Genomic DNA, 25,506 nt, shown 5'->3' with positions numbered 1-25,506 from the left:
AAATATAGTTCTAAAAAACACATATTTACCATGTGCCAAACACTATTTTGAGTTTTACAGTATTAACAATTTATTGTACATATATTCAATGACTTCTCCCTCTTTCATACATTATTCAATAAATCTTATATTATTTTTTACGTTATAGGTACACATGAAAGGGATCTAAGATATAATGAAAAGTAAGAATAGGTATGCCTAGCCTGAATGCAATGCATACATTGTTTCATTATGTGTGTGTGTGTGTGCAGGCATGTGTGTGTCTGCCAATGGAATACACTATCTATTTGGGCCACTGGATTAATCACATGAGCGTTTCAGCTTTGATACTCTCATCTCTAAAATGGGGAAAATATCTTTTGAAGTCATTTCCCAGAATTACAGGGTAGATGAGTTAGTGATTAAAGCACTTTCAAAATAAAATATTATCAATGCAAATTAACATCATTAAGCATTCTTATTCATTGTATGTGCTTTTATAAAGAAAAGCTTAATAAACTCAACACATTCAAAAAAGAAAGTAACCTTTTCTGACTTTTTAATAGTTTTGAAAATGTTTCAAAAGGTTTGCCATTCAATCAGGTCACAAAGCTCTGGGGGAAGTGTCATCTTTGAGGATAAGACTAAATATGTTCTTAGCAATAAATAACACCTCTCGATTTTTTAAAAGTCAACAAGGTAGTTCTGAGGGAAAATAATTATTTCTCTTCTTTATCCCTTAACTTTAAAACTTAGTTTAATCTCATTTTCAATAAGATTCTCATTCTGTACTTTTAAACCCAAGGTACTTTTCTGATCATAAAAAAGATAACATGTTTATACATTATTAGGAACTCAGAGGATCTTGGGGTAGACATTTATTTCATGAAACACTCAAAAGTTTAGGTCAGTGGGAAATAATTTTAATTAAGGAATTGTACATTTTCTTCCCACATGTCTTGCTTGGTATTAGGAAATGACGTTGTGATCCATTTCACTACAATATTACAAAATATTTACAAGAAAATATTAAAAATAAACATAAAAGGCAAGATGGGGTAAAAGAAACTGTTTCCTCCCCCCAAAAATCTCTACTCCAGAGCCCACAGCACACAAGAGAATCAAAAACAAATATGCCCCAGATCACAAGTTCCAAAGGATTGGAGGGGAAGAAATGGGACGAAAGTGGTGGTATGAAAGGGAATGGACGTTTGCAGCAGAACTGCTTCAGTAACCAACCTAGCCTGAGTGAAATACCCTCTCTTGTATGCAGTGAATTCCAAACAAGGCTAAACTTTTAAGATATTCCTTCAACTGAAATTAGAAAATACCCTGACAATAAAAGTAGCTCTTTTGCCTAAGTTTCCTAAGAGCCTCTTTTTCCACGAACCAATGATATGAACAGAAGTGTGTTCGGGCATCAAAAGTTGTCACAGCAGCCCTTCCATTTCTTTCATAAAAGCTTCATATACATCATCCTTAGTTTGTACTGAGACGGGAACAGTTGGACCAGATTTGGGGGCTGCTTTGGCAAGAGGCACAGCAGAATCATCCTCTGACTTTCTCTGGGGAGCAGCAGTAGCCCCTTTATTCTCCCGACGGACCCTCAGTGCAGTGGGCACGAATCGAGTAATCTCTGCCTTGGGATTAGTGATTTGTGGCTTGGCACTGATGGTTGCTGTGGCTTTCTTCTCAATGGTGGCTGCACTGGTGTCATCCGCCTTGGGTCGCTGAATCAAATTGGGTGGAGCACTTAACACTCCTGGGTTTGGCAAGGGAGCCGGTGGGAAAAGCCCAGGTGGGGCAGGTCCGAGTGGAGGCACCAAAGGTGGGCGCATCATGCCAGGACGAGGTGGAGGGATACCTAAATGAAGGAGAAAACAGGCTGATGAACACGACAGGAACTAATAAAATATAACTGTGACTAAGGTGTTAAAAACAGGCTGACAACTTTTAAAAAAATGGAAAATTTACATAAAATAAGCTGAAATCATGCTTACGATTTGAAACTTGAATATATTCTGATAGTAAGGAATTTATTTATTATAAAACAATATTCACCTTTAGTCTGTATTTTATACTTAGAGTAGTGTTTTCTTCTCTTAACAATATACTACTTTAAAATATAAAGTAAAACTGAAAACACCAACTAGTTTCAAATATGATTTTAAAATAGTTAAATTTCAAATGTGACAGTTCAAGAGTCTATTCTAGCTGTATAGTGTAGACAAGGTTGGGGTTTGATCTCCACACCACTCCTCTCCCCAAAACGGTAACTCCATGAGTGGGAAATAAGATACTGTAACTGATCACAATATGTCACCATTCCTGGAAAAAAATTGAAGTTCCATTGACGGTTCAGACATACCATCAACATTTTACCAAGAATAGCAGGTTTAATTTTCTTCAACTGCCATTTTTATGAATGAATATTAAGTACCAAATGTTGTCAAATCTAAGATGCTACGGCTTATACAAACTCATAAATATTCCATATACAACTAAGAGGGGGAAAAAAAATGTCCAAGCTGGGGGCTTAAAAGACCTTCATATTAAACTGGGACAGTCAGTGCAGTAAACCAAAATTACACTTGCCACACATAATAACACAAGGAAATGCATATCTAGCACTGATACTGGGTTGAGAAAAAAAAAACACCACCACCCTTGTGATTTTGAACTTTAAGTTGGTACTGATGTAGATGTATGGAATCACTACAATTATAAATGAAGAACTAAAAACTCAAATGGAGAGTTTAATCCAAAGTGGTCTCTGGCTAGAGAGTCCCTCAAGTGACAGGCAGAAATGATGCAAATACTCTATGAAAGAACTCAAGTTCAATCCAGGATAATAGCAATTAAAATCACCATTTTAAGATACCCCTTCATTTCAGGTTATTGAAATGTGAAAATATATCCTAGAGCAAATAAAATATACAGAATGGGGCAAAAGTAGGTTCACAGTTGGTTGAATAGAAAATGATACAATAATTAATCAATAATGCTACAAGAATAAACTGTGTTTGCATATCACAACTGTAGGCCTACTTTTGCCCCACCCTGTATAGTAGACAAGTGTTCACTCTGGAAATCAAAAGCTTTACCTGGAGGTGCAGGGGGAGGTAGCCTTGGTGGGGGTCCCCGAGGAGGAGGGCCAGGAGGCAGACCTGGAGGCGGACCTGGAGGAGGGCCAGGGGGTCGGCCTGGTGGTGGTCCTGGAGGTAAAAGTCGGGGTAAAGGCCCTCGGAGTCCTGGCATTCCAGGTGGTCTCAGGAATGGAGGAGCTCCTGAAAAGATAAAAATAAATTCATGTCAAACAAATATATATCAAGCAGTAACTATGATATAAATAAAGGTAACTCAAATGTGGTATGATTTATCACTTGAACCTGAAATCAGATAACTTCAAAAACTGATTGAAATGTGAGGAAACAGAATTCATCCAACAAATATCTGAGCACCAGAGACAGGGTACTGAATTTCTTTCGGATAACCTCTTTATTTCCCAGCACTGACCAAAAGGATACGCAATCACAGCTCTGTTGGGCTGGAAACATATGAAGGTGAGAAGAATTTTTAAATGGTTCCAACATGAGCTGAAAATGGACTATAAAGTAAAGTGCTTTAATGACCTCCTGAAACTCATTAAGATAAAGACAAGGACCACTGAGAATGACATAAGATAGGTCATTTTGCTTTGGACCATAGGAAAAAGATGAACTCAATTGAAGAAAACTTAATTGGCTGTAGAGAAGGAATAAAATCATGAAAAGCCAAGAAGTTCTATACATTGTTTCATATTGTAAATAAACTTTTTATATTTTTAAGCCAAAGACCTGGTTAACACTTTCGTCTCTAACTATAAAGATTACACTGACATCCAATAATCCCCAAATCAAAGGATATAAGATAATATTTACTGTGTTCTAGTACCACTGGCTACCAATTTTAAACGGGGTCAACTTGTCATATTAAAAAGTAGTATTAAATAAACTCTTGGTTAAATACTCCAGATTCTGCCTGCAAGAATCAGAACTAAAGAATGATGAAAAAGGAAGATCTTGGGAGAAAAAGATGGGTATCAGGAAAACTAAGTTGCAAACAATGCTGGAAGAATAAACCAGGTGCACTTATCTATCCTTTGAGAATCCTTGATTTCTTAAGGAATTGCGCTAGGATAAATAAGAAAACATCAATACTAATGATATATTTTTTGGAGTAACTTCACTCTAACCACATGTGGACTTAATTATTTACTCATAATTGGAAATGCTTACCTGGAGGTGGTCCAGGAGGAAGGCCCGTAGGTGGTCCAGGTGGCCGTAAAGGTGGAGCAGGAGGTGGTCCAAGAGGAGGTGGTCCTGGCATGGGAGGTGCTTGTATCTGAGAAGGGGGAACAGACTGTGGGGGAGCTTGCTGCTGTGAAGAAGCAGATGTGCCATCAGAAAGAGATTCCTCTTTATGCTGCTTTTGTGACTGCTTTTCTGCTTCAGAGTCATCAGAATCACCCTCATCATCGTCCTCTGAAAATTCCTCTACTTCTCGTCCCTCCTCAGGGATTTCCTGACCTGAAAGAAATTTTAAACCAGGTAAATGGAGTTGACTAATTTTTTACAGCCTGTAAAAGAGCGATGCTTGAAGACATATGCTCAATAAATGCTTTCTTACAATTAACAACCAAATAGGCTTCTTCAATAAAATACCTAAGATGTGGAAGAATCAAGTGGCATTCAACTCTTCTGTGCTGGTGCAGCATGGTGGAGCAGGCTTTAGAACAAGACAGACCTGGATTTAAACGCCAGTTCAACCACTTACTAGCTGTGTGTAACTTTGGGCACCTTAATGTCTCCAAACCTTACCTTTTGTAAAATGAGGATTTGTTACTTATTTCAGGGTGGATGGGATACTAATTGGGAAAACGTATGTAAAGAAACTGGCATGAGGAAATACCAAAAGGTGATTCACTACTCTTTCCCTACCTTACCTGCCATTCGAAGCATCATGGCTTGAAGAGGAGTCAGCTCCTTTATGTTCTTCTTCTTCTTCCTGGATTTCCCAGGCATATCTGCAAATCGTACACTCAGACCTAAGGTGCCAGAGGAGGGAGAGAAAGGGGGGTGAATTGGCATCAACAAAATTCAATAAATGCTTACTAAGTAACATATGCCTTAAATTACTAGACACAAATGCTGCCTGTAAATTTCCTGTAAAACTTTGCAGAAGATGAGCACAGATAGAGAGAGCCATATTAAAGGTAGTATATAAAGTGCCAACTGCTGGTAAATACATGCTACAGTGATTTAAAAGTGATTAAAAAAAAAAAAAAACTTCAATAATACTAATAACGTCTTTATGCCAATAAAATTGAACACCCAGATAAAAATAGACAATTTTTAAGAATATAAGTTACTAAAATTGGTAAAAGAAGTGGTATGACCAGACTAAATAAAAATGAAACGGTAGTCAAAGATTTACTCACTAAAAGGCACCTGGCTAAAATGATATTTACAAAGAAATTCACCAAACATTACGTTACAAAAATTTCCTGTAAAAGGGCATAGGAAAGGATGGAATGCTACCCAGAACTCATGAAACTAGCATAATACTAAATGATATCAAAATGATATCATAAATGATACCAAAACTAACCTACTAGCCAACATAAAATATAAGCAAATTGAATGACAGTTTAAAAAAGAAAAGGAAATTGTAAACCCATAAGATTGGTCCCAGAAATGTAAGACGGTTTAACATCACAAAGCTATAATATAAATCTTTTGCCTTTTACCCTAGACAAGCCATAATGCAGTTCATTACAATAAAAAACTTAACATTCTGACAGATGCTTAAAAAGTATTTAGAAAACTAGAACTAGAAGGAACTTCTTAACTGACAAAAAGGCTATTCACTAGACACTTTTCAATGTCATATGAAATGATGCAGTGTTAGGAGCATTCTTGGTAAACAATTACAAAAGGATAGGAGTTCCATGCGGGCGGGCTTTAGTTTTGTTTACACCACATCCTTCGTGTCTGCAAAAATGCCTTGCATATAGTAAAAACTCAGTAAATATTACCTGAATGAATGCACTGATCACCAAGTGTGCATTGATAAGTACATGTTAAAAAAACCAGCTGTCAGAAAGAGGAAAATAAGGCAAAGATCACAAGGTCCCAGAAGAAATGGGAGCCGCTGTGGCTCTAAGGCAGTGGTTCTCAACCTTCCTAATGCCTCGACCCTTTAATACAGTTCCTCATGTTGTGGTGACCCCCAACCATAAAATTACTTTCATTGCTACTTCTTAATTGTAATTTTGCTACTGTTATGAATCGTCATGTAAATATCTGATATGCAGGATGTATTTTCATTGTTATAAATTGAACATAATTCAAGCATAGTGATTAATCACAAAAACAATATGTAATTATATATGTGTTTTCTGATGGTCTTAGGCGACTTCTGTGAAAGGGTCATTCGACCCCCAAAGGGGTCGCGACCCACAGGTTGAGAACCGCTGCTCTAAGGGCTTTCTACTTTCTAGTACTAGCTCCATAGTAAGGGTGCCCCACAATTTTTCATTACCAGTTCTCTCTAGCCACCCTTTTAAACTAGCTTTTTCATTTGCAACCATAATTCCTAAGAAACAGGAGAAAAAATTGTCATCATTATAAGTACTAATATTGGTAATCTTATTAAAACATAAATACAGAAGTGTAGGCTACAAAAATAATTCCAAAAGAAGCTCTAAGACTATTGGGGTGTGATGCATTATACATTTTATAATGCTCGGTACCTATTACAATGGTTGAAATTTTTTTGATGAATGTCAGTTACTTTTTAAAATCACACCTAACTCAGTCTGAATTTATAATAATCAAACACATAACATACATTATGGATATAACCTGTTTCCATTAAGTCATGACTCCACTCAAAGGCCTATTTGTATAATTATGGTTCTGGTTCATGTAATATACCATGATCACACATATTTAAAGGGCTTCAAATGTAGGTATTTAAATAGACTTATTAGAAAACAAAAATGTGAATGTGGTTTCCCCAATATAGTTATGTGGTTTTTATCCTTTCTTTCCTGTACATTTCCATGAGTACATCTTTATGCTGTTGAATAGCTATTATCTTTTCCCCCAAAAGTGAACTTTATTACATAGACATTTTTATTATATACACGGCTTAATTGTTTTTACATCCATTAGTACTTAGTATGTGTCAACAACTTTGAGATAGCTGATATAAAGAATACAGCTATGATCCTTCCTTGCAAGGAGCTCACAATTATTTCCACAGATAAATTAATAAATCAGGACCTTCAGTCTGTGTCCTGTTTATTGATCAATACCATGGAACTTTCATCTGCACATACCTGATTTTTTTTCTTCATTGTTATTTCTTTCATTATCATCACGGTGCACAAATTCATCTCCGTCACTTTCTCCGTCTGATCTGTCAGTGTCGCTATCATCAGTACTGTCATCATGCTTATCTTGATCCATGTCCTCAGGATAGCCATCATCTTCACTGGTGCTGGAAACATCATCATCATGACCCCGTTGAGCTGAAAAGGGAGGAGGGAACAGGGAACACATAATATGACTGGATCCTCCTTTACCTGATACTCCGAAACACAGAAAATTATGCTCATTATGTAACACAATTATCTAATTGTTTAAAAAATTTGTGTAGATCCCAGCTATTCAGATGGTCTGACAATATTTTCATTTGGCAATAGTTAAAATTCAAATTTGAAAATAAATTACACTTAGAAGGTTGTATACATACACAATCACTGTGACTATACAATAATACTCAGCGCAGATGACAAAGCTGAAAGGGAAACAGATAGCTAAGTCTTAGGGAATTGGTAGTAAGTGGTATTTCTAAGAATAGCCCAACTTGAAACACAATAAACAGTTCTATGCTTTGTTATGTTTGATGCTTTTACTTGGCTAGATCCTATGATTTATCCATCCTTTAGTATGTATATGGTATCCTTATTTATTTCCCAAATTCTGAGGGTGGTGAACAAGATGTGAAATGGGGCCAACAACAACAAAAAAATGATAATGGAAAGGCTGTAAGAGCAAAAGGAACATTCATGCCTTACCAAGTTCAGGACTATATAACATGTCTTCATCTCGTCGGCGAGGGGGAAGATCCAGGGCAAAGCCCACTTTACGGCCATACATTTGCAAGACTTGAGGAGGAGGTGGACCAGGGGGTGGACCCGGAGGTTTTCTACCAGGGGGCAAACGTGGAACACCATGCCCAAGAAGAGGAAGAATAGAAACTGCCCTAGTTGGAGGTCTGTAAAGAAAATTTTATAGATATCACATTAACAGTGGTATTTACTTCCTCTTCTAAACAATTTCCAAGGAACTTTAAAATTTCATTTTTAATCAATTCAGATGCTGCTTATATTCACATTGTTTTTTATTTCCTGCTGCATCAATTTTGGCTCTACTTCAGCGGTTCTCAACCTGTGGGTCGTGACCCCTTTGGTGGTCGAACGACCCTTTCACAGGGGTCGCCTAAGACCATTCTGCATATCAGATATTTACATTACGATTCATAACAGTAGCAAAATTACAGTTACGAAGTAGCAACGAAAATAATTTTATGGTTGGGTCACAACATGAGGAACTATATTTAAAGGGCCAGAAGGTTGAGAACCACTGCTCTAGATAGTCCAGCGGTGCTTTTAATACGTGCAATTTGATTATGCTACAACCTACCCATAGGCTGAGGTCTTCTTAAGGATGGAGGGTGGCTGGGCACCAGGAAGTGGAATGTCCTGGATCAAGATGTTGGAAGGAGCATGAGGCATATCTGGCAAAGGGATACTATCCACTTCCACATGCTGAGCATTCTGCAACAGAGAGAATCTGTTAGTTGAAGGGTAAGAGTAATCCACAAACTCGACACTAAAAATTCAGTGTCAGCTGAATAATTTGGGATTTGTTTTTCACCTAACATAAATGTCACAGAATAAGAACAGCCCTAATCAATATTTCCAGTCTGTCAATAAATTGAAAAAAATCTATCTCCTCTAAAAGAACCATACCCAATTGTTTTTCTCCCTGTATCAATGAATTCTTTTTGGTTTTGGTTTGAAATAGCTGCTGTTTAGAGAAGTCCAATTGTCTAAGTGTCTAGTACTAAAGTCACCATATTTAATATTCTGGATGATAAATAACACATATGAATTAACAGTACACTTCCAGTGGCAGAGCTTGGGCTCTGAAATTAGTCTGACTTTGATGAAGTTCTGTCACATATTAGCTGCATGACTGAGCAAGTTATCTTAGTTTTCTTTTTCTGTAAATGGGACCCATACTACCTACTTTACAAAAATTATAGCATTTGTTTTTTTACAATTTTATTTTGAGGCAAAATTTACAATGACATTTAAAATTCAATGAGTTCTGACAAAGGCATGTTTTCATACTAATTTCCAGTTAATCCCTAATGCTATCCCAAAACAATTGCCGCTACAATTTATTTCCTGTGCTACAATATCATACAAATGGAATCATAACTACAGAAGTTTGGTATGTTTTGTTTTTGATATTTAAAAATACCCGAGCAATTTCCAGTTTTTGTCTATTACTGTGTTGGCAGATGGATTAATTTTTCTTGTATATGTTCAGTTTGATAAGAAATTGCCAAGAGTAAGAGGTTAGTTCAACAATCAATTCTCCCATTAATAGGTTTAAGAGCAAATCTAAATATAACACTTTAGTTTCTCTTTCAAAAGAAATTTAATTACCTTCACAGCATCAAAATATTGGCTAAGTTGAGCCCTTTTCTGTTCATAATCTACTTCTAGCTTTCTCAATTCTTTGTAAGTATCTGGATTCTCTTTTTCATAGAGTCGTAGAATACGTTCAAAGGTTTCACGCAGCTTTTTACGCTTGTCTTTAAGCACCTTCTCATTTAATTGTGGCTGTTGCACTGGGTTAAACTCTGAGAAAAGAGCAGATTATGGAATTAAACTCAAAAAGGTCACTTCATTTAGGTTGTCAACATGATTTAATAAAAAAATTTTATGGTAACATTTTTAAAAGAGAGCTAGGCACCAGATATATTCTACAATTTCTAAAGAACTGCAATAGGTACTTGTGAAAATTACACCTTTTAAAGAGGGCCATTTATTGTATTTTCCTAAGAAATGTCACCTAATTAATTTCCATCATCACTGTAATAAAAATCAATTTTCATTCCTCTATGCTAATAACTTGATATAGGTGTCAGCCAGAGAGACCTATATCCCTGGCTCTGTCATTTAATTCTGAGATCTTAGGCACTTTAGTGTCTGGCTCATCACTTAACTATGGTGTTCTTTGTCTTGCTACCATATAACCTTCTCTTCCCAAGTCTGCCTGGTCAGTCAGACCTGCCCCCCTCCATCACCCTTGCCAGTGACTGACTCAGATCAAATGGTACACGATCCAAACTGGGGCCAGATCCCTGTCTGAGGTTTAAAATGCAGATGTGGGAGAGAGAAGCTTTCACAAGCAGAGATGAGATGAAATAAACCTAGAGCTATCTGTGTGTGGCCTTGTCTCCCAACCACCATTCATTTCCCATACTTATTCTATCTTCCACCCCAAGAAATTCATTAGCAGTATTCTGAATAAAGATAACACACAAAAGACCAGAGAGAGACGAATAGGCTTGATAATGATATCTGGGTTTTTGAGGTCAGCAGCCCTCAGGGATTTCCAAATTATGGGAGTCAATGTATAATTTCTTTTTTCTGATTAAATTAGTTTGTACTGAGTTTTCTAAATTGTAATTAGAGTGCTGATATAGTGTTCCCTCCTCCCTTTTCCTTAAAGAATAACAAGTTTAATTATCTTCTTCACTAAATCTCATTAACTATTAACCTTGTCAATTTATTCAAAACCAGAGGGTATTGTCTTACACCATAGTATTCCTGGTGCGATTAAACTTCCTAAATCAATGTAGGATCATTTAATAGGTAATATCCTGATACTCTGGGGACAGCATTTGTCCTTACTGGAATTTAGACCAGAGGCAACAAGTGGATCAGTTACAGCTGAACTGGGAAAGATTTGGCACCATGCAGCCTGGCCCAGAACTCTTGCCCAGGTTAGTGCACAGGCTCTGCCAAATTACTTTAGAATGCTTGTAATACTGCATGCACATAAAGCTGGATTTTTTTTGGACCCCCATTTAATGCATCGTCAAGGAGATCCACTGTAATTCTTTAACTTACTGTTTTTGGGCAAACACTGAAATATTTTGGGTACCTTTGTAAACAAAACTTATAAGGATCACTTTAATATGTAATTAAAAAAAGTGGCAGAGGGCCCTAACCGGTTTGGCTCAGTGGATAGAGCTTCAGCCTGGGGACTGAAGGGTCCCCGGTTCGATTCCAGTCGGGGGCATGTACCTTGGTTGCAGGCACATCCCCAGTTGGGGTGTGCAGGAGGCAGCTGATTGATGTTTCTCTCTCATCGATGTTTCTGGCTCTCTATCCGTCTCCCTTCCTCTCTGTAAAAAATCAATAAAATATATTTTAAAAAAAAAAAAGTGGCAGAGGAAGAAGACTGGCAAAAACCCGACAGCTGAAAAGCACATAGGAGTTGACTAATTTTGCATGTTGGGAAACTTCTATTAAAAGAAAAATTAAAAATCCCATGTTCTAATATTAAGAAAATAAGTATTTGTGATTGGAATAAATTTCCAGTGGCAGAATCACACATGATTCTCTATCTACCTTAGATGCAAGGAAAGATAGCATCTAGGTACCTCGTGTGATTCCAGTTATGACAAAGCAGTGATAATGAAGATTCCTATAGAGACTGAATAAAAATATAAAATGTGAAAAAAAAAGGGGAGGGACCCCAATATGGTAATTGATATTAAGTATTTGATGATTTCTGCTACATCCTTACTAAGTAGTCAAGTATCTTTGGATCATCTCATTGGAAAAAATGGGAAACTAATATATTCATGGGGCCTAATAGATTTACTCGGTAACTGTCAAAATTAAAAAACAAAACAAGACAAACAAAAAACCCCAAGGTGATTTCAGAAGCCAGATTTCTGTCTTCTCTCAAAAACAATGAGCTGGCCATGTGGGTGTTTATTACCTTGTAACAATAAGCGCAAGCTAAATAATGGCTTCCCTCTTATTCCAGATGATATCTTCAGTTTACAATTAACTCCCCACCAGCCCATTTTGTTGTGATATTAAAACCAAATTCAAAGGTCAAATGCCACCATGCTTTAGTTTTTCTTATGCCTGCTCTGCTTCACTCATTATCTGCTTGCCTGCCTTTGTGTATCAGACTGATATTCCTGCCATAAAATCTAGCCCTTTAATAAATTCTCACCCATTTCATCCAATTTCTCCATGTCCCGGATAATTTGTTTGGGATCCTTCATCTTCAAAACTGCAGCTCGTACCATCATGCGCTGTTTTTTGTTCTTAGGAAAAGGAAAGAGCAGTATGTCAAGAAGCTGGACACTCATGAGTTTTTATTTCAATCTGCTTCAAGAATCTATTTAAACTGGGATTGAACTTCTTGGTTTCAACCACCAGAAACAGAACTATGTAACTTTTTACTCTAAAGAAATGTTTCAAATTTAGACAAAGAGGTAAATAATTGTTATTTATTAGATGTGCTTTCTGAGGCAAGTATTTGTGAGACCTAAAGCAGTCACTTAAAATATTTTAGCTTTTTAATTTAATAAACAAAGGTTTCAGCTACATTCTAAAATTACATACCAGTAAAGTTTTGCAGAATTTTAATGCTCAACAATGCAACAAGAATACACAATTGAAACCAATTAAAATCTTAACATTTTCTCAACATGCTAAGGCAGGATACTAATAAGTATATCCTTCCTTATTCTGGGAAGCACTTTGTCACAAACTCATCATCTACAAAACCAGGAAAATGAACAATTCAGCATCACATTTATTTTCATTCACTAGTTCAGTAGCTGTTAACAAACTAATATATTATAATAACTAACAAAAAAGTTACTTTCAAAAGTATTTCTTTAGCTCACTGGGAAAGGTAATAAGTAAACAATGTGACACGTTGTGAGCTACCTGCAAGGTTACTTACTTCAGTTTCCAAGTACAGATGGCCCTTGACTTCCCATGGTATGACTTTACCATGGTGCCAAAGTCATATGCATTCAGTAGAAACTGTACTTCAAATTTTGATCCCTTCCTGGGCTAGCCGTATGTAGTACGATACTCTCTCATGATGCTGGGCAGCAGCAAGATGATTTTGCCCAACTGTAGACTAATGTAAGTGTTCTGAGCATGTTTAAGGTAAGGTAGGCTAAGCTATTAAAAGCATTTTTACTTAAGATATTTTCAATTTATGATGGATTTATCAGGACATAACAGTAACCTCATCTTAAGTCAAGGAGCATTTATATGATATTTCGGATTAGTAAATTTTATGGCTTATTATAAGAAGTATAAAGTATATTTTCTGGCAAATAATTGAAAATGTCAAATTAAAATCCACCAATCCTAAATGTAAGATGTGACAAATTTGATCATCTGAAATCATACCTTCTTTAATTCTCTTTTCCGGGCTTCTTTTCCTTGAGAAAGAGAAAGAGAGAATACAGACCTTTCAAATTGTGACCATTATTATAGCATTTTTTTCAACACAGATAATTCGTATTGTGGGTGGCTGTCCTGTACACTGTGGATTCTTTAGCAGCATCACTGGCTTCTACCTACTGGATGCTACTAGCACCCTTCTAATTTTGCCAACTAAAAATGTCAACATTATTTTTGTTTTCTTAAGAATTGGGAACACAAAGAAAAAAGATGCCATGAAATATTAAAGAACCTGCAAAACTAATTTGTTCAAAATTCTAAATACAAAAAGAAAGCTTTAAGCCAGCGGTTCTCAACTTGTGGGTCGCGACCCCTTTGGGGGTTGAACGACCCTTTCATAGGGGTCACCTAAGACCATCTTGCATATCAGATATTTACATTACGATTCATAACAGTAGCAACATTACAGTTATGAAGTAGCAACGAAAATAATTTTATGGTTGGGGGTCACCACAACATGAGGAACTGTATTAAAGGGTCGCGGCATTAGGAAGGCAGAGAACCACTGCTTTAAGCTAATTTTACTGTGCAATTCAATCAAATTAGAAATAGGGGTGTGAATTTTTTTTGTATGTTTGAAGTGTTAATCATGTGCCCACAAGAACACTGGATAACTTCACACAACTGACTCCTAGCACTGCAGATCTTGTAATTAGGACATCATGAAATAGATTCCCTAACGCTTACAATTTCTACCGCTTCTCTTCTTCAGCATCCCCATGAATGGATACTTACGGGCTTGGTCTGTGGGGTTCATAAATTTTCCACTCTTGGTGGATGATGTGGATCTTCGTCCCATGTTGACAATCTGTATGGTTCACTTGTTTATTAAAGAAAAAACCAACCTCCAAAGCTACCAGGATCAACATAAGAATGTCCAAACCTGTAGAAAAGTTGTACAAGAGCATATTAGAGCTTATCTGAGCCAAACTGATGACCTGCCGGGCAGCGAGATCTCAACATTGCTCTGGGTAATGACAGTTTTTTTTTTTCCTTCTCATAACAATTTTTTTTAAAAATTTTGTTTTATTGCTTAAAGTATTACAAAGAGTATTACACATGTCTCCCCCCCCCCCCCCCGCCCCATGTAATGACAGTTTTGCAGTCCCTTTTATACCTTTGGAATTAAGGAGGGAATGTGAGCACCAGGACATGTGAGGGGGGAGAAAGCAAAGGGGGTGGGACGAGGGAAATACCTATGATTGGGTTTCAGGATAGTTAATCGGATAATGTGGCCCCTCGAAGGTCCTTAAGCTTCCGAGGGGCCTGAACAAGCATTTTAAAAGTGTGTTAACCTAGAAGCACACATACATACACACACACAACGGCCGGGGCTCGCTTAGCAAAACCATAAACCTTTTACGGGGAAGGTTACAGGCCAGAGGTAGAGTTTTTAGTAGACCTTACAACGACACCTTTCCCTCTTTATAAAGATTTTATCAGGTATGACCCGTCAGTGCCTCTTTCGGCAAGTGTTCAATTGCCCCGACTTCTGCCAAAGGTTGCAAAGCGCCCCGGCGGCACCGAATTTACCCGGTGAAGGGGTTCCTCCTCCGACCCGGGGCCGCGGAAGCCAGCAGCGCGGGCACCAGCACCCGCTCTCCCGCCTCGGACGGCCGACCTGCGTGGCTTTCCTCCCTCAGGCCTCCCCGGGCTCCCGCGGAACCAGAAGGCTATTTACAGGCATTTTTACAGAAAGCAGCGGAGCTTCAGTCTGCGCACACGACTGTTTCGTCTTAAAGCAGAGGCGACGGGGAAACCGGGCCACAAAGCCACGAGGGACCGACCGCTAACCAGGCAGAGCGGCTCCCGGGGAAGGAGCCCGCTCCCGCCAGCCGTCACCGCGGCGGCAACTGCCGCAACCATAGCGACGGTTGACCCCGACTCGAGGTGCAGACACCAAGCCCAAGGCCACCTACCGATCACCGTGGACAGACCGGAGGCGGCGCTAACCCACCCGGGCGAAGTCCGCCGCTTCACCGCCGGTCGCCGCTCCGCCCCAGGCTCGGGGATCCCGTCAGTCCGTGACCCGGCAGACCCCAACCGCGGAGAGGAAGAGCGGGGCCAAGGGGCCTACCGTCCCCGCGGCGACCGCGCGGGCCCCTGGAAGGGACGGGCGAGATGAAGAACCCGATGGGGACGATCCCGCACACTCACACTTCTGCTGGGCTCTGGGACTGCGAGAAGCCGGGAGGGGAGGATTCTCGGCCTCTTTCCCTTCGTAGGGGCCTTCACCGCGGCTCCCGGTCAGCTATCCAGCAACCGCCATCTTGAAACCTCGCGCCCCGCCACCGTCCCTACGTCACTTCCTCTCCCCGTTGGCCTGAGATCTCAGCGTTTCTCGGCCCTGGAAATGTAGCGCGTAACCAAGGACTCCACGGCTGGAGTCGCTTCCGCTCCAAGACAGAACCCAATTTGTTGGTTATCTGCTCAGAGCCCGCCCTAAGGTTACGCAGTACAAAGACGCCAAGTTGATCGACACTTCTGTAGGCCAATAGGAATAAGAAATCGAGCCAGCTCGGATATGATTGGCTGGTGTGAAGACGGCCGTGCCTCTTGGGCCCGAGGTATTCTAACCTAATTCTGGTTGCTTGATTGATTGCTTTAGACCGGCGGATTCAGTACTGAGAAGTGTGTGGTGGTGTTTCTGCGAACGGGGGTTGTATTGGTTCTGGGACTTTTTTTTTTTCTTTTCATGACGTAAGCTAGTGTGATCTTTTAGGAATATCTGTTTGGAAACGAATCCCCGAAAAAAAAAAAATATATATATATATATATACATTTGCTACTGTGTTTTGCCAGCGTCATGTCCGTCTGGAAGTTCAGTAGTTGTTTGTAGACATGAGCGAATGAATCAGTGCCCTTATCGGAGTCCCAGATTGCTGGTCTACAGGATTACTTTTTGGAAGGGAAGTGTAGGGATACATGTACTGTCAGTTTTAAATTTACGACACCAGCCCCCAATCCCGTGTGATGTCACTACACGTAGTCGATTATTCCCTTAGTTCTAGTGTTCGAAGGTTCTTTCTTTCTCTTCCATCCGCTCTTTCTCTAAGACTCCTCTTCTGTCATTTCCTCTTAAAGGTAATTTTAAATACTTAAAAAATTCTCCCCTTAAAGAATACACTTGTTTATTTCGGATCTTAATCTGAATATTCCTTATAGGAAAATGTTAGATATAGGTCAATTCCGACAATCCGTTATTAATATTCTAAAATACTGGTGGAGACATTAATGTTTAGTAGAATATTTAAATGTGCACTTAGCTATTTAAGATTGGTCCTTTATCTGAACTAACCTTCGTTTTAGGAAATTCTTGATTTAGTTTTAGACTGACTTGAGTCTCAGAAAGAACAGTAAACAACAAAAATATTTAATATTGAAGGTGAACTAAATTGTGATATTTTGGAACTAATATTAAAAATCAATGATAGAAGAGAAAATGAATATTTTTGAAAAATTAATGTATTTCATCTAGCTTTTACTTTTTGAGATACGCTGAAGCTTTTAAATTTCAAGACATTTCTTGAATTTGGATGCAAGAATCAACTATAACAAACACATTCTTGCATCAACAGCTTATTAATAATTTTGTAAGTATAATCTAAGAGTCTCAATGGGAAATTATTAGTTGGTGCAGGATTTAGAAAACATTTCCATCTGCAGAAATTTAACTGAACCATTAGGCCTCCATAGCCTCTGGATATATCTGAAATTAATGTAATTAATGAAATGGGCTATCCAAAGCTTTACATAGCAAGGGCAACTTCCTCCATTCTGCTAGCATTGAAAGTGAAATATTTTTTTTTCTGAAAACTCAAAAGATCAATTAGGATTTTCCTTTGAATGACAAATTCTTTTTCTTTTAAAATACATTTTTATTGATTTCAGAGAGGAAGGGAGAGAGAGAGAGAGAGAGAGAGAGAGAGAGCTCAATGATGAGAAATAATAATTGATGGGCTGCCTCCTGCACGCCTCCTATTGGGGATTGAGCCTGCAACCCGGGCATGTGCCCTTGACGGGATCGAACCTGGGACCTGTCAGTCTGCAAGCCGACACGACACTCTATCCACTGAGCCAAACCAGCCAGGGCTGAATGACAAATTCTTGAAAGAATTGCTACTTCCTCTCCTGTACTCTGAATGCACTATATGCAGGTGTATCTTGGATTTGCTTTAAAAAAAAAAAAAAAGTTCCAGAGTGTTCAAACATTTCACTTGAGGGATATTTAATTATCATACAACAGTTGATCAGGGTTGATTATACTTATAGAAACAAAACCTTTATTTTTTTTTTTTTAGTTTTAAATTTTTATCCATTAAAAGTCCATTCAGATTATAGTGTTTAATTTAGAAGTTTACAGAACCATTGACTCTTTTCATCATAGAAGTAAGAAGTTACAAACCATATTCCAGTCTTTTCCAGTTTACAGAAAATTGGATTTAAACTGATGGTTGAAATTATGGTAGTGTTTCTATTACATTCAAAGGCCAGGATTTGTGTCCAGGCAGAAATTACAAAGTATGTCCTCTTAGAACTAAATGATGTCTGAAGTGTTAGGAATAAAAACCTTTGCATCCAATGTACATTTTAAAGATTTTTACTTGATATTAGAAAGGAAAAGGCAACCCCTACACCTGCTACTCTACATTAGCATGTGCCCCAAAATTGAGCTAGTAGAGGAGAGTTAGAAGAATCCTGGGATTCTCTCCCATGGTCTACTCTAGCACCAACTGGTCCAGACATTTGTTACTGATGCAAAACTCAAGGAATCTTCCCAATCTGTTACGGTATTTATGTCTATGTTGGAAACTTATGGAAAATGAAGCTAATCCAAGAAACCAAACACTATTATTGAAAGAGAAGCAGGAAATATTCTAGTGGCAAATAAGGTGGCTGTTTATTTCATTTGGTGTTTCACTGTATTGGTGACCTCAGTAATGGCATGATGATATTTTTCTGAGGCTGACTTGAATTCCACCAGATGCTTCTCATAACTTTTGATGGCTGCTTGTAGCTGCGTTTTCTCCACTGCTCCTAGGATGGCACGGAAGACCATATCTATGCCAAGGCCAAGAACAGCAACTCCTATGCTACCAAGGAGAGAAGCACCAATTTGAGCTAACACAGTGACCAACTTGTTAATTATGCCAGTTGTGACATTTGAGCCCACGAGTTTAACAGCCACTGCACTGGCTGCAGAAGTGGCTTCTCCCAGGATTACTGAAATAACCTTTTGTACGATTGCAATTTTCTCTGTTTCCCTTTCCTTAATATCCTGAAGTTTTCTATAAAGGGTTGGCTCTAGTTTATCTTTTAGTGCTTCATCAACCTTTTGCAATTCCTTTTGGATTTTCATCACGGCTTGGATAATGGTATTGCAGTTTTCTTTGATGGTCCCATTTCTGTTCATCTCAATGGAGGCCAGCCTGCACCCCAAATGCATATTTAAAACTCCAATCAGCTCATTGGTGGCACGGAAGCTGTCCGATAAGCAATCAAGGAGCTGTTGGTGAAGATGGTGTACTTCTTCCCGCCTCCTTGGGTTCTCTGGATAGAGGAAGTCACTCTCAGCCATATTTCAAATATGATCTCTGAAAAATAAAATGGTGAATTTTCACTAAAAATCTTTAAAAAATATCTGCTGTTTGCATAGATTTGACCAGGAAATCTTTTATTTCATGAAAAGCAAAGTAGCAATATGCTATGTAAGAAATTCCTCAGGAAACTCAACAGGTTCTTCAAAACAATTATTTTTATGAAACTTGAAGTCAGTGTATGGAAACGCAGGTAACAGAATACAACCTATGGATGCATTCAGGAATTACATTTTGTGGTGAGGGGAAGTCCTAGATAGGAAATATTTATGTTTATGAGGCATCTGATTATTAATAAATAAATGTGATTGTTTTCAAGTAATATTTAATAATATATTTGAAACACTGCAGTTTGAAATGGTTAGTTCTTGATAAGCAGAGCTAATGGTTAGCTCCTTTATTTCTCCGACCTCTAGTCACCACACTGAATAGACCTATTGGGTTGATTTCCACAGTATTTGGAGTTAAATTAATAGGGCCAGAAGAATATTAAGATCTCTGAGTTTACAGGGCTATTAATATATAATTTTGTTTATATATTCTGTTATCTTAATTTATAATATTCAAATCACTATATAACTTTACAGGCAATTTCTCTAAACCTAAGGGACATTGAAAGGCAAATATAATAGACCCTTACAAAAAATCCATGTGATGAGAGTATAGATTCAAGATTCCTTTCATTACAATCTCACTTGAGGATTAAAGAGATGGTGCAGGGAGCAGCAGTTATGACTATTTCTCTGATTCTCTATTAGAATCTATATTGTGGTTGGCCATTATTAAGATAAGTTAGAGTTACCGAAAGAAGATAATGCCATTTCACGGAAGTATTAAGGAATAAGTAACAAAGCACACCAAAGAATGAATAGAATAAGTCTGGTAGGAGCCTTCTTATTTTTGCACTTCTGGCTCAGAGTACCATGAAGAGAAAAAAGGAATAAGCATGTTCTTATGAGTTATTTGTCTAAAAGCTTGAGCCTAGTGAAGACAATTACTCAATGTGCATACCTTGAGTAGGATTGCTATGTGCCTGGCATTTTTATTTTTCACTTAAACTCTTGGAAGAAAAGAAAGAGAAAATGGAGTTCTGTATATCTGTGTGGTATCTGGCACATTCTCTCTTTGAATAGATAGTATCTTGGGCCCTCCTTGAGTACCATGGTTTTTAGGCTAGATAGGGCAACCTGAGAAGTATGGGATGAAGGATGTGAGGTATTTTTCTCTCAAGAAAGGAAACATGAAGTCATAAAGATATAATTTGGAAATGGAGAGGGGAAGATATTTAAAAAATGGATAAGGAACATAATTACCTATGCTGTTAAATTTAGAAAAATGCACTGGTATCCCTGGTGGCATAAACTTTATCATGGTCAAAAATGCATTTTTTTTAATATATTTTATTGGTTTTTTACAGAGAGGAAGGGAGAGAGATAGAGAGTTAGAAACATCGATGGGAGAGAGACATCGATCAGCTGCCTCTTGCACATCTCCCACTGGGGATGTGCCCGCAACCCAGGTACATGCCCTTGACCGGAATCGAACCCGGGACCTTTCAGTCCGCAGGCCGACGCTCTATCCACTGAGCCAAACCGGTTTCGGCGCAAAAAATTCATTTTTATCTTTGATTCAGATCCAGTAAAACACACACACGACACAAACTTCTCCAAGACCGTGCCTAAAAAATATCCATTTAAATAAATTGTTTGCTGAGGGTCTATTAAATAGTCCCCAAACTCACCATCTGGTTGTAAACAAATTGTAACTATAAATTTCAACTTTGATTTCTCTTTTTTCTTCTAGGAATTTTCCATTAAACATTTTTTTGGGGGGTGTCTTAGTTTTCAGATCTTATCATGAAATGAAAACTCTACTTTCTGACTTTGAATTCAGAAGATCACCAGCTACATCCCTATTCAGGTATTTAGTTGAGAGGAGTTTTTCTTACCTTGAAAAAGTAGAAATATATCTAACAACTATCATATGCCACTATCTGAAGGCCTAACTTCCAGAAAAGGTGTGTGGTTCTACTTGCCCCAAGGTAAACAAATGGAGAAACAAATTTTCCTCTGGGATGGGAGGTCAAATGCTTCCAAGTGATCAATTTCTTCTTAACAAATTAATCATGAAATATATCCGAAAGACTGAATAGGTGAGACTAATTTTTTCAGGAAAAATAATGATGGGACTTTTTCCTTCTCAAATATTAAAACACTCAAAATACAATTAACCAGTATTGTACAAGTGAAAGAGTAGATGGAATTGTGGAACAAAAGAGTCCTCAAAGCAGACCCTTCTATACATTTGATTTAATATATGATAAATTTAGTATCTTAGATTGATGGTAATTGAGATTATTATTTCATAAATTATTCTGACATAATGGGGTAGTTTTAGGGGTTAAAGGTGATTTAAAAATGTTATTAGCATAATATATGTAAAAAATCAACTAATAAAAAAGAAAATGGATAATTTTCAAATGTCAATATAGAAGACTTTATAAACTTAAAAAATTGAAAAAAGACAAAAATTTGACTAACAAAGATGACCATGTAAAAGCAACTAAAAACAAACTGAAAAATACAAGAAAAATGAAATATTAATTTTTAAAGACTGTTATTAATAAAAGTAATAATCTGATACCTAAATTAGCAAACAACTGAACAGACAGTAAGTTCTATAGTAGCTAACTGATGAGGAAAGTTCAATCTTACCAGAAACCAAAGACACAATATTTTTTCAACTGCAAAAGTAATATTTTCTTTCTTTACATACTGAATCCCTTGCATGTGCACTTTTATACCCAGATGATCCAGGCACCAATTCATAATTTTGTGCCAATAACAAGTTTGAGTAAGAGACATCAAGAAGTGCTGAGAATTATTTTTCAGATCTAATAGAAAAGGACTTTTATTTTTCTCAGATCTAATAGAAAAGGACTTTTATTTTTCTAAGTCTGGCTTACCTTCCTAGCTCTTTTCTTCTTGGGGAAAGACTTTGGGAGGGTTCCTTATCTTCAGCTCGCCTGCTCCTATACCTGCTCCAGTACTGACCACACAAGATTATTTCTGTCCCAACAGTGAAATAAATGCTAGAGAATTAGATGGAGGAGAGGTGGGGTTTGAAGGTGAAACTAATGAATTATTTCTTAGGTGAAATTTGAAGAGCCTGGTGAAGGGAGCAATTCAGTAATTCAGTCACAATTTATCTAATTGAGTAGCACTTTACTATGTATAAGGTGGGATGCTAGGCTCTGTAGAGCACACAAAAATGAAAAAGACATGGTTCTTGCTTTATGGAAATTCTAGTTAACACATTGCGGACGGATCACGAGAATTCTCGTTCATGTTACACAGTGTTTTACGAAGTATCATACTTTAAAAAGATATTAGCTTGTAAGAACGTAATAGCTTCAAAATGCAATTGGTATTTAATTTTAAAGCGTGCCTTTAACATTTATGTAAAACGTTTTTGTTTTTCTGTACTCGTTCAATAGAAACTTATCTGGCCACTGGGTAAAGCTAGCAATAAAACTACTAATCCACAATGTGTTAAGATGGTAAAATTACCTGTCGTCTTGAAAGTAATATGCCATTCAAAATTGTAGGTAGAGGTGGTGCTTGACTTGTGCAAATTCAAAATTTTAAACAAGTCACTCTTTAGTATGCATTGATACTGAGTCAATATGGAGACATTCAGTCATCCAAAGATGATTAACAATTTGCACCCTCTCAGTTTGTTACTGATAAATATATGCTTGTTATTTAGAGGTCAGGTTATATACACATGGAAAACCACAGTTGGTAATGTACAGCGTTTCCACTATTGACCATGACAATTTAGCTCTGATGCTCAAATTGCTTACTTCACTCAGCAAAACAAAAGCCCTTCAATTCATTGGAGTCACACTTATTAGAGATCCTAGGTATTACTTAGGCATGGCTAAGTGATGTCTTATTAAGAATATATAGTACTGTACCTAAAAGTAGTTCTAAACCATATATTTTCCTCTATCTTATTAATTTTTCATGGATCACCTTTTAAATATGAACTTTTAAAATTCACTCTTTAAAAAATTATTTTAAAGTAATTTAAAAATGACTTTTAAAGATTGGTACTAGCAGGTAGCTAAGTGGTCTGCTGATTACCTGCACGTTTTGTATGGTAAATTTAAATTTTTACATTATTTGTTATCACATGATAGGGCTCCCTGTCACTGAAAAATTCACTCTGGACTGTTACTATCTACTTTGCACAGCAGAGTTTGTGCTGTTTTATCTGTACTTGATTATAGTGGCTCTTGAAATAGATTCTAGAGCCCAGACAGTCTGTTGGGGAATTACTAGCCAGTAGGGGGAGCGCTTGGTCTCTAGCTGCCCATTTCACCCCAGCCTATGCTGAAGCAACTGTGCTTTTTTGTGTTGCAGTGTTTGTGTTGTGGGTGGGCAAAACTGTATTTGATGAGTGCTCTGTTGCTAAAACAGAGTTTGGAAATCACATGTATTTTAATTTGTTATTTCGTAAAAAAAGAAATACATTTGGGAACGCCAGTGATTAGCATTTGGAATGGAAACAAAGACCAGCTTCATTCAGATGGATTCTTACTGAATCCATGCCAATTTTATTGACTTGAGAAGTAAACATTCAAAAGCATATAAGAAGTGGTAGAAATATTTCGATGATTGTTTCTAAAAGTTAGAGTTTATTTAGTGATATTATGCAATTGTTTTAGTTTTTTCAGGAAAGGAACTACCTTACAAAATGAAAATCTATTGGTTATCACATATTCAAATAAAAATTCCTGAGGATACTTTTGTGAATAAGAGTAGTACACTGACTGTCAAATAGTATAGAAATTTAAAGAGAGAAATTAATATTGATGTGATTAGTGACATAAAAGGACATTTAACAATTCATGTGAACACACAGTGACACAGTTGTCATTTCATCCTTAATCCTTTCTAAAATGGATTTCTTTACCACTTTGTCTTCTCTGACAGTCAGTTATATAAGCTATAAATTTTATTCTTTCTCTAGTATTTTCAGAGAAATAAATAATCACAAGGAACATGCCATGATATCCTCTGAAAACAAAGTTGTTTTGTTACTTTATTATATTGATGGCTAGGATTTAGGACTGACATGTTATTTCAAATTGCCTATAATATTGAGGAACAATATTAGAAACACCCAGATTGCTTACCTTGCCCTGTTTCTGAGTTCAGTAGTCGCAGCAGTTGTTTAGTAGTGTTGTTGAAGTGCTATTTCATTTGGTTTCAACTGGATGTTTCTGATGGAATGTGATGACTTGCAGGCTTTGCTCGTCTCTGCTGGGTCCCTCTGCCTGTCTGGTTTATGGACTATTTTTACATGACTTAGTTCCCAGAATTCTTCTATTTCTTATATTAATATAAAAGTAGCATATATCAAGTAATTATAATTTGAAAGACTAATAATATGGTAAAACTTATTTAGTTTTATGTTCTTTAATGGACTTTTTATTCTTGAAAAGGGCTATATAACTGAACTAATTCAATTCAGTAGAGTAGATGGCTCTTTGATTGCAGCGCTCAGATTTTGGGATTTCATCTTGTCAACTAGTCTAGGTATTATGTTTCCTTTAATTCTGTTGCATTTGTACCTCCATCTGTTGCTGACTGCTTTGTTTAGGTTCCTAAGAGGTGTAAATTCAAATATATTTCCAGCCAAATATGAATTTTTTGGTGTGCTATTAATTCCTCTGACATTTATCACTATCTTTCTTGTTATCTTGATGAATGTCTTAACAATATAAAAACCTTAAAGACCAACTTGACTCTTTTAGCTTAAAGTTTAGATCAGAGTCTTCCATCTTCTCCTGGATCCCCCATTTATTTCTCCCGAAGCAGGAGAATCACTCAGCCCAGCGTAATTTTGTGGAGAGACTGCAGGCTTTTGAAAAAGTCCTGATTCTGTGTACCCAAAGTGCCACTTACTAACCAAGTATCCTTGGGAAAGTCACTCTCTCTAAATATTTTCAATGGTGTAATGTGAGTATGAGTACATAATTTATGGATTGTTATAAGGATTGAATGAGATAATGTTTTAGATAATGTATGTGAAGCACTTGGCATAGTGTCTGCTGTATGGCAAAAGCTTACTAAATGGAAGCTCTTCTTATAGTAACAACAATAATTTCTGTTATTGGGTGGCTGGAGGGAAAAGAACCAAGATGCTAGCTAGGAGACATAAAATCTAAGGGTGCTGCCTATTATAGTCCTAAGGAAGGACTAAGTGGGGTATTATTTTATT

The 25,506-nt window shown here is 37.3% G+C and overlaps 2 protein-coding genes across 3 annotated transcripts; both read right to left on the bottom strand.

The window, feature by feature from the left end:
* Window positions 1–842: 842 nt before the first annotated feature.
* WBP11 (WW domain binding protein 11) lies at window positions 843–15,917 on the bottom strand. Of its 2 annotated transcripts, none has more exons than XM_070410649.1 (12): window positions 15,776–15,917; window positions 14,354–14,501; window positions 13,565–13,596; window positions 12,363–12,456; window positions 9,767–9,963; window positions 8,733–8,866; window positions 8,105–8,304; window positions 7,364–7,555; window positions 4,964–5,065; window positions 4,257–4,547; window positions 3,084–3,266; window positions 843–1,843 (listed from the first exon to the last, which is right to left on the bottom strand). In XM_070410649.1, the coding sequence occupies exons 2-12, from the start codon at window positions 14,415–14,417 to the stop codon at window positions 1,410–1,412; spliced, it is 1,923 nt and encodes a 640-aa protein (XP_070266750.1). In that variant the 5' UTR covers window positions 14,418–14,501; window positions 15,776–15,917; the 3' UTR covers window positions 843–1,409. The 2 variants fall into 2 exon arrangements, with proteins under 2 accessions (XP_070266750.1, XP_070266751.1); XM_070410650.1 differs by lacking the exon at window positions 15,776–15,917 and adding an exon at window positions 15,538–15,712.
* Window positions 15,918–17,938: 2,021 nt separating this feature from the next.
* On the bottom strand, window positions 17,939–24,513 carry SMCO3 (single-pass membrane protein with coiled-coil domains 3). The gene is made up of 2 exons (XM_070407831.1): window positions 24,419–24,513; window positions 17,939–19,212 (listed from the first exon to the last, which is right to left on the bottom strand). The coding sequence occupies exon 2, from the start codon at window positions 19,194–19,196 to the stop codon at window positions 18,519–18,521; it is 678 nt and encodes a 225-aa protein (XP_070263932.1). The 5' UTR covers window positions 19,197–19,212; window positions 24,419–24,513; the 3' UTR covers window positions 17,939–18,518.
* Window positions 24,514–25,506: the final 993 nt, after the last annotated feature.

This window comes from Myotis yumanensis, unplaced genomic scaffold (genome assembly GCF_028538775.1).
Source record: "Myotis yumanensis isolate MYYU_CA2020_CCGP unplaced genomic scaffold, mMyoYum1.0.hap1 SCAF_3, whole genome shotgun sequence".
Classification (NCBI taxonomy): domain Eukaryota; kingdom Metazoa; phylum Chordata; class Mammalia; order Chiroptera; family Vespertilionidae; genus Myotis; species Myotis yumanensis.
This window is presented reverse-complemented; position numbering and strand designations above follow the sequence as displayed.

What these genes read in the sequence shown, in the direction of transcription:
- WBP11 (XM_070410649.1), bottom strand. Translation starts at nt 14,417, where the DNA reads ATGGGACGAAGATCCACATCATCCACCAAGAGTGGAAAATTTATGAAC. An exon ending in GGAGAAATTGGATGAAATGG is followed by an intron (nt 9,964 to 12,362) that starts GTGAGAATTTAT and finishes CTCTTTTCTCAG; the next exon opens with AGTTTAACCCAGTGCAACAG. An exon ending in AAGAAGACCTCAGCCTATGG is followed by an intron (nt 8,305 to 8,732) that starts GTAGGTTGTAGC and finishes TTTTCTTTACAG; the next exon opens with ACCTCCAACTAGGGCAGTTT.
- SMCO3 (XM_070407831.1), bottom strand. Translation starts at nt 19,196, where the DNA reads ATGGCTGAGAGTGACTTCCTCTATCCAGAGAACCCAAGGAGGCGGGAA.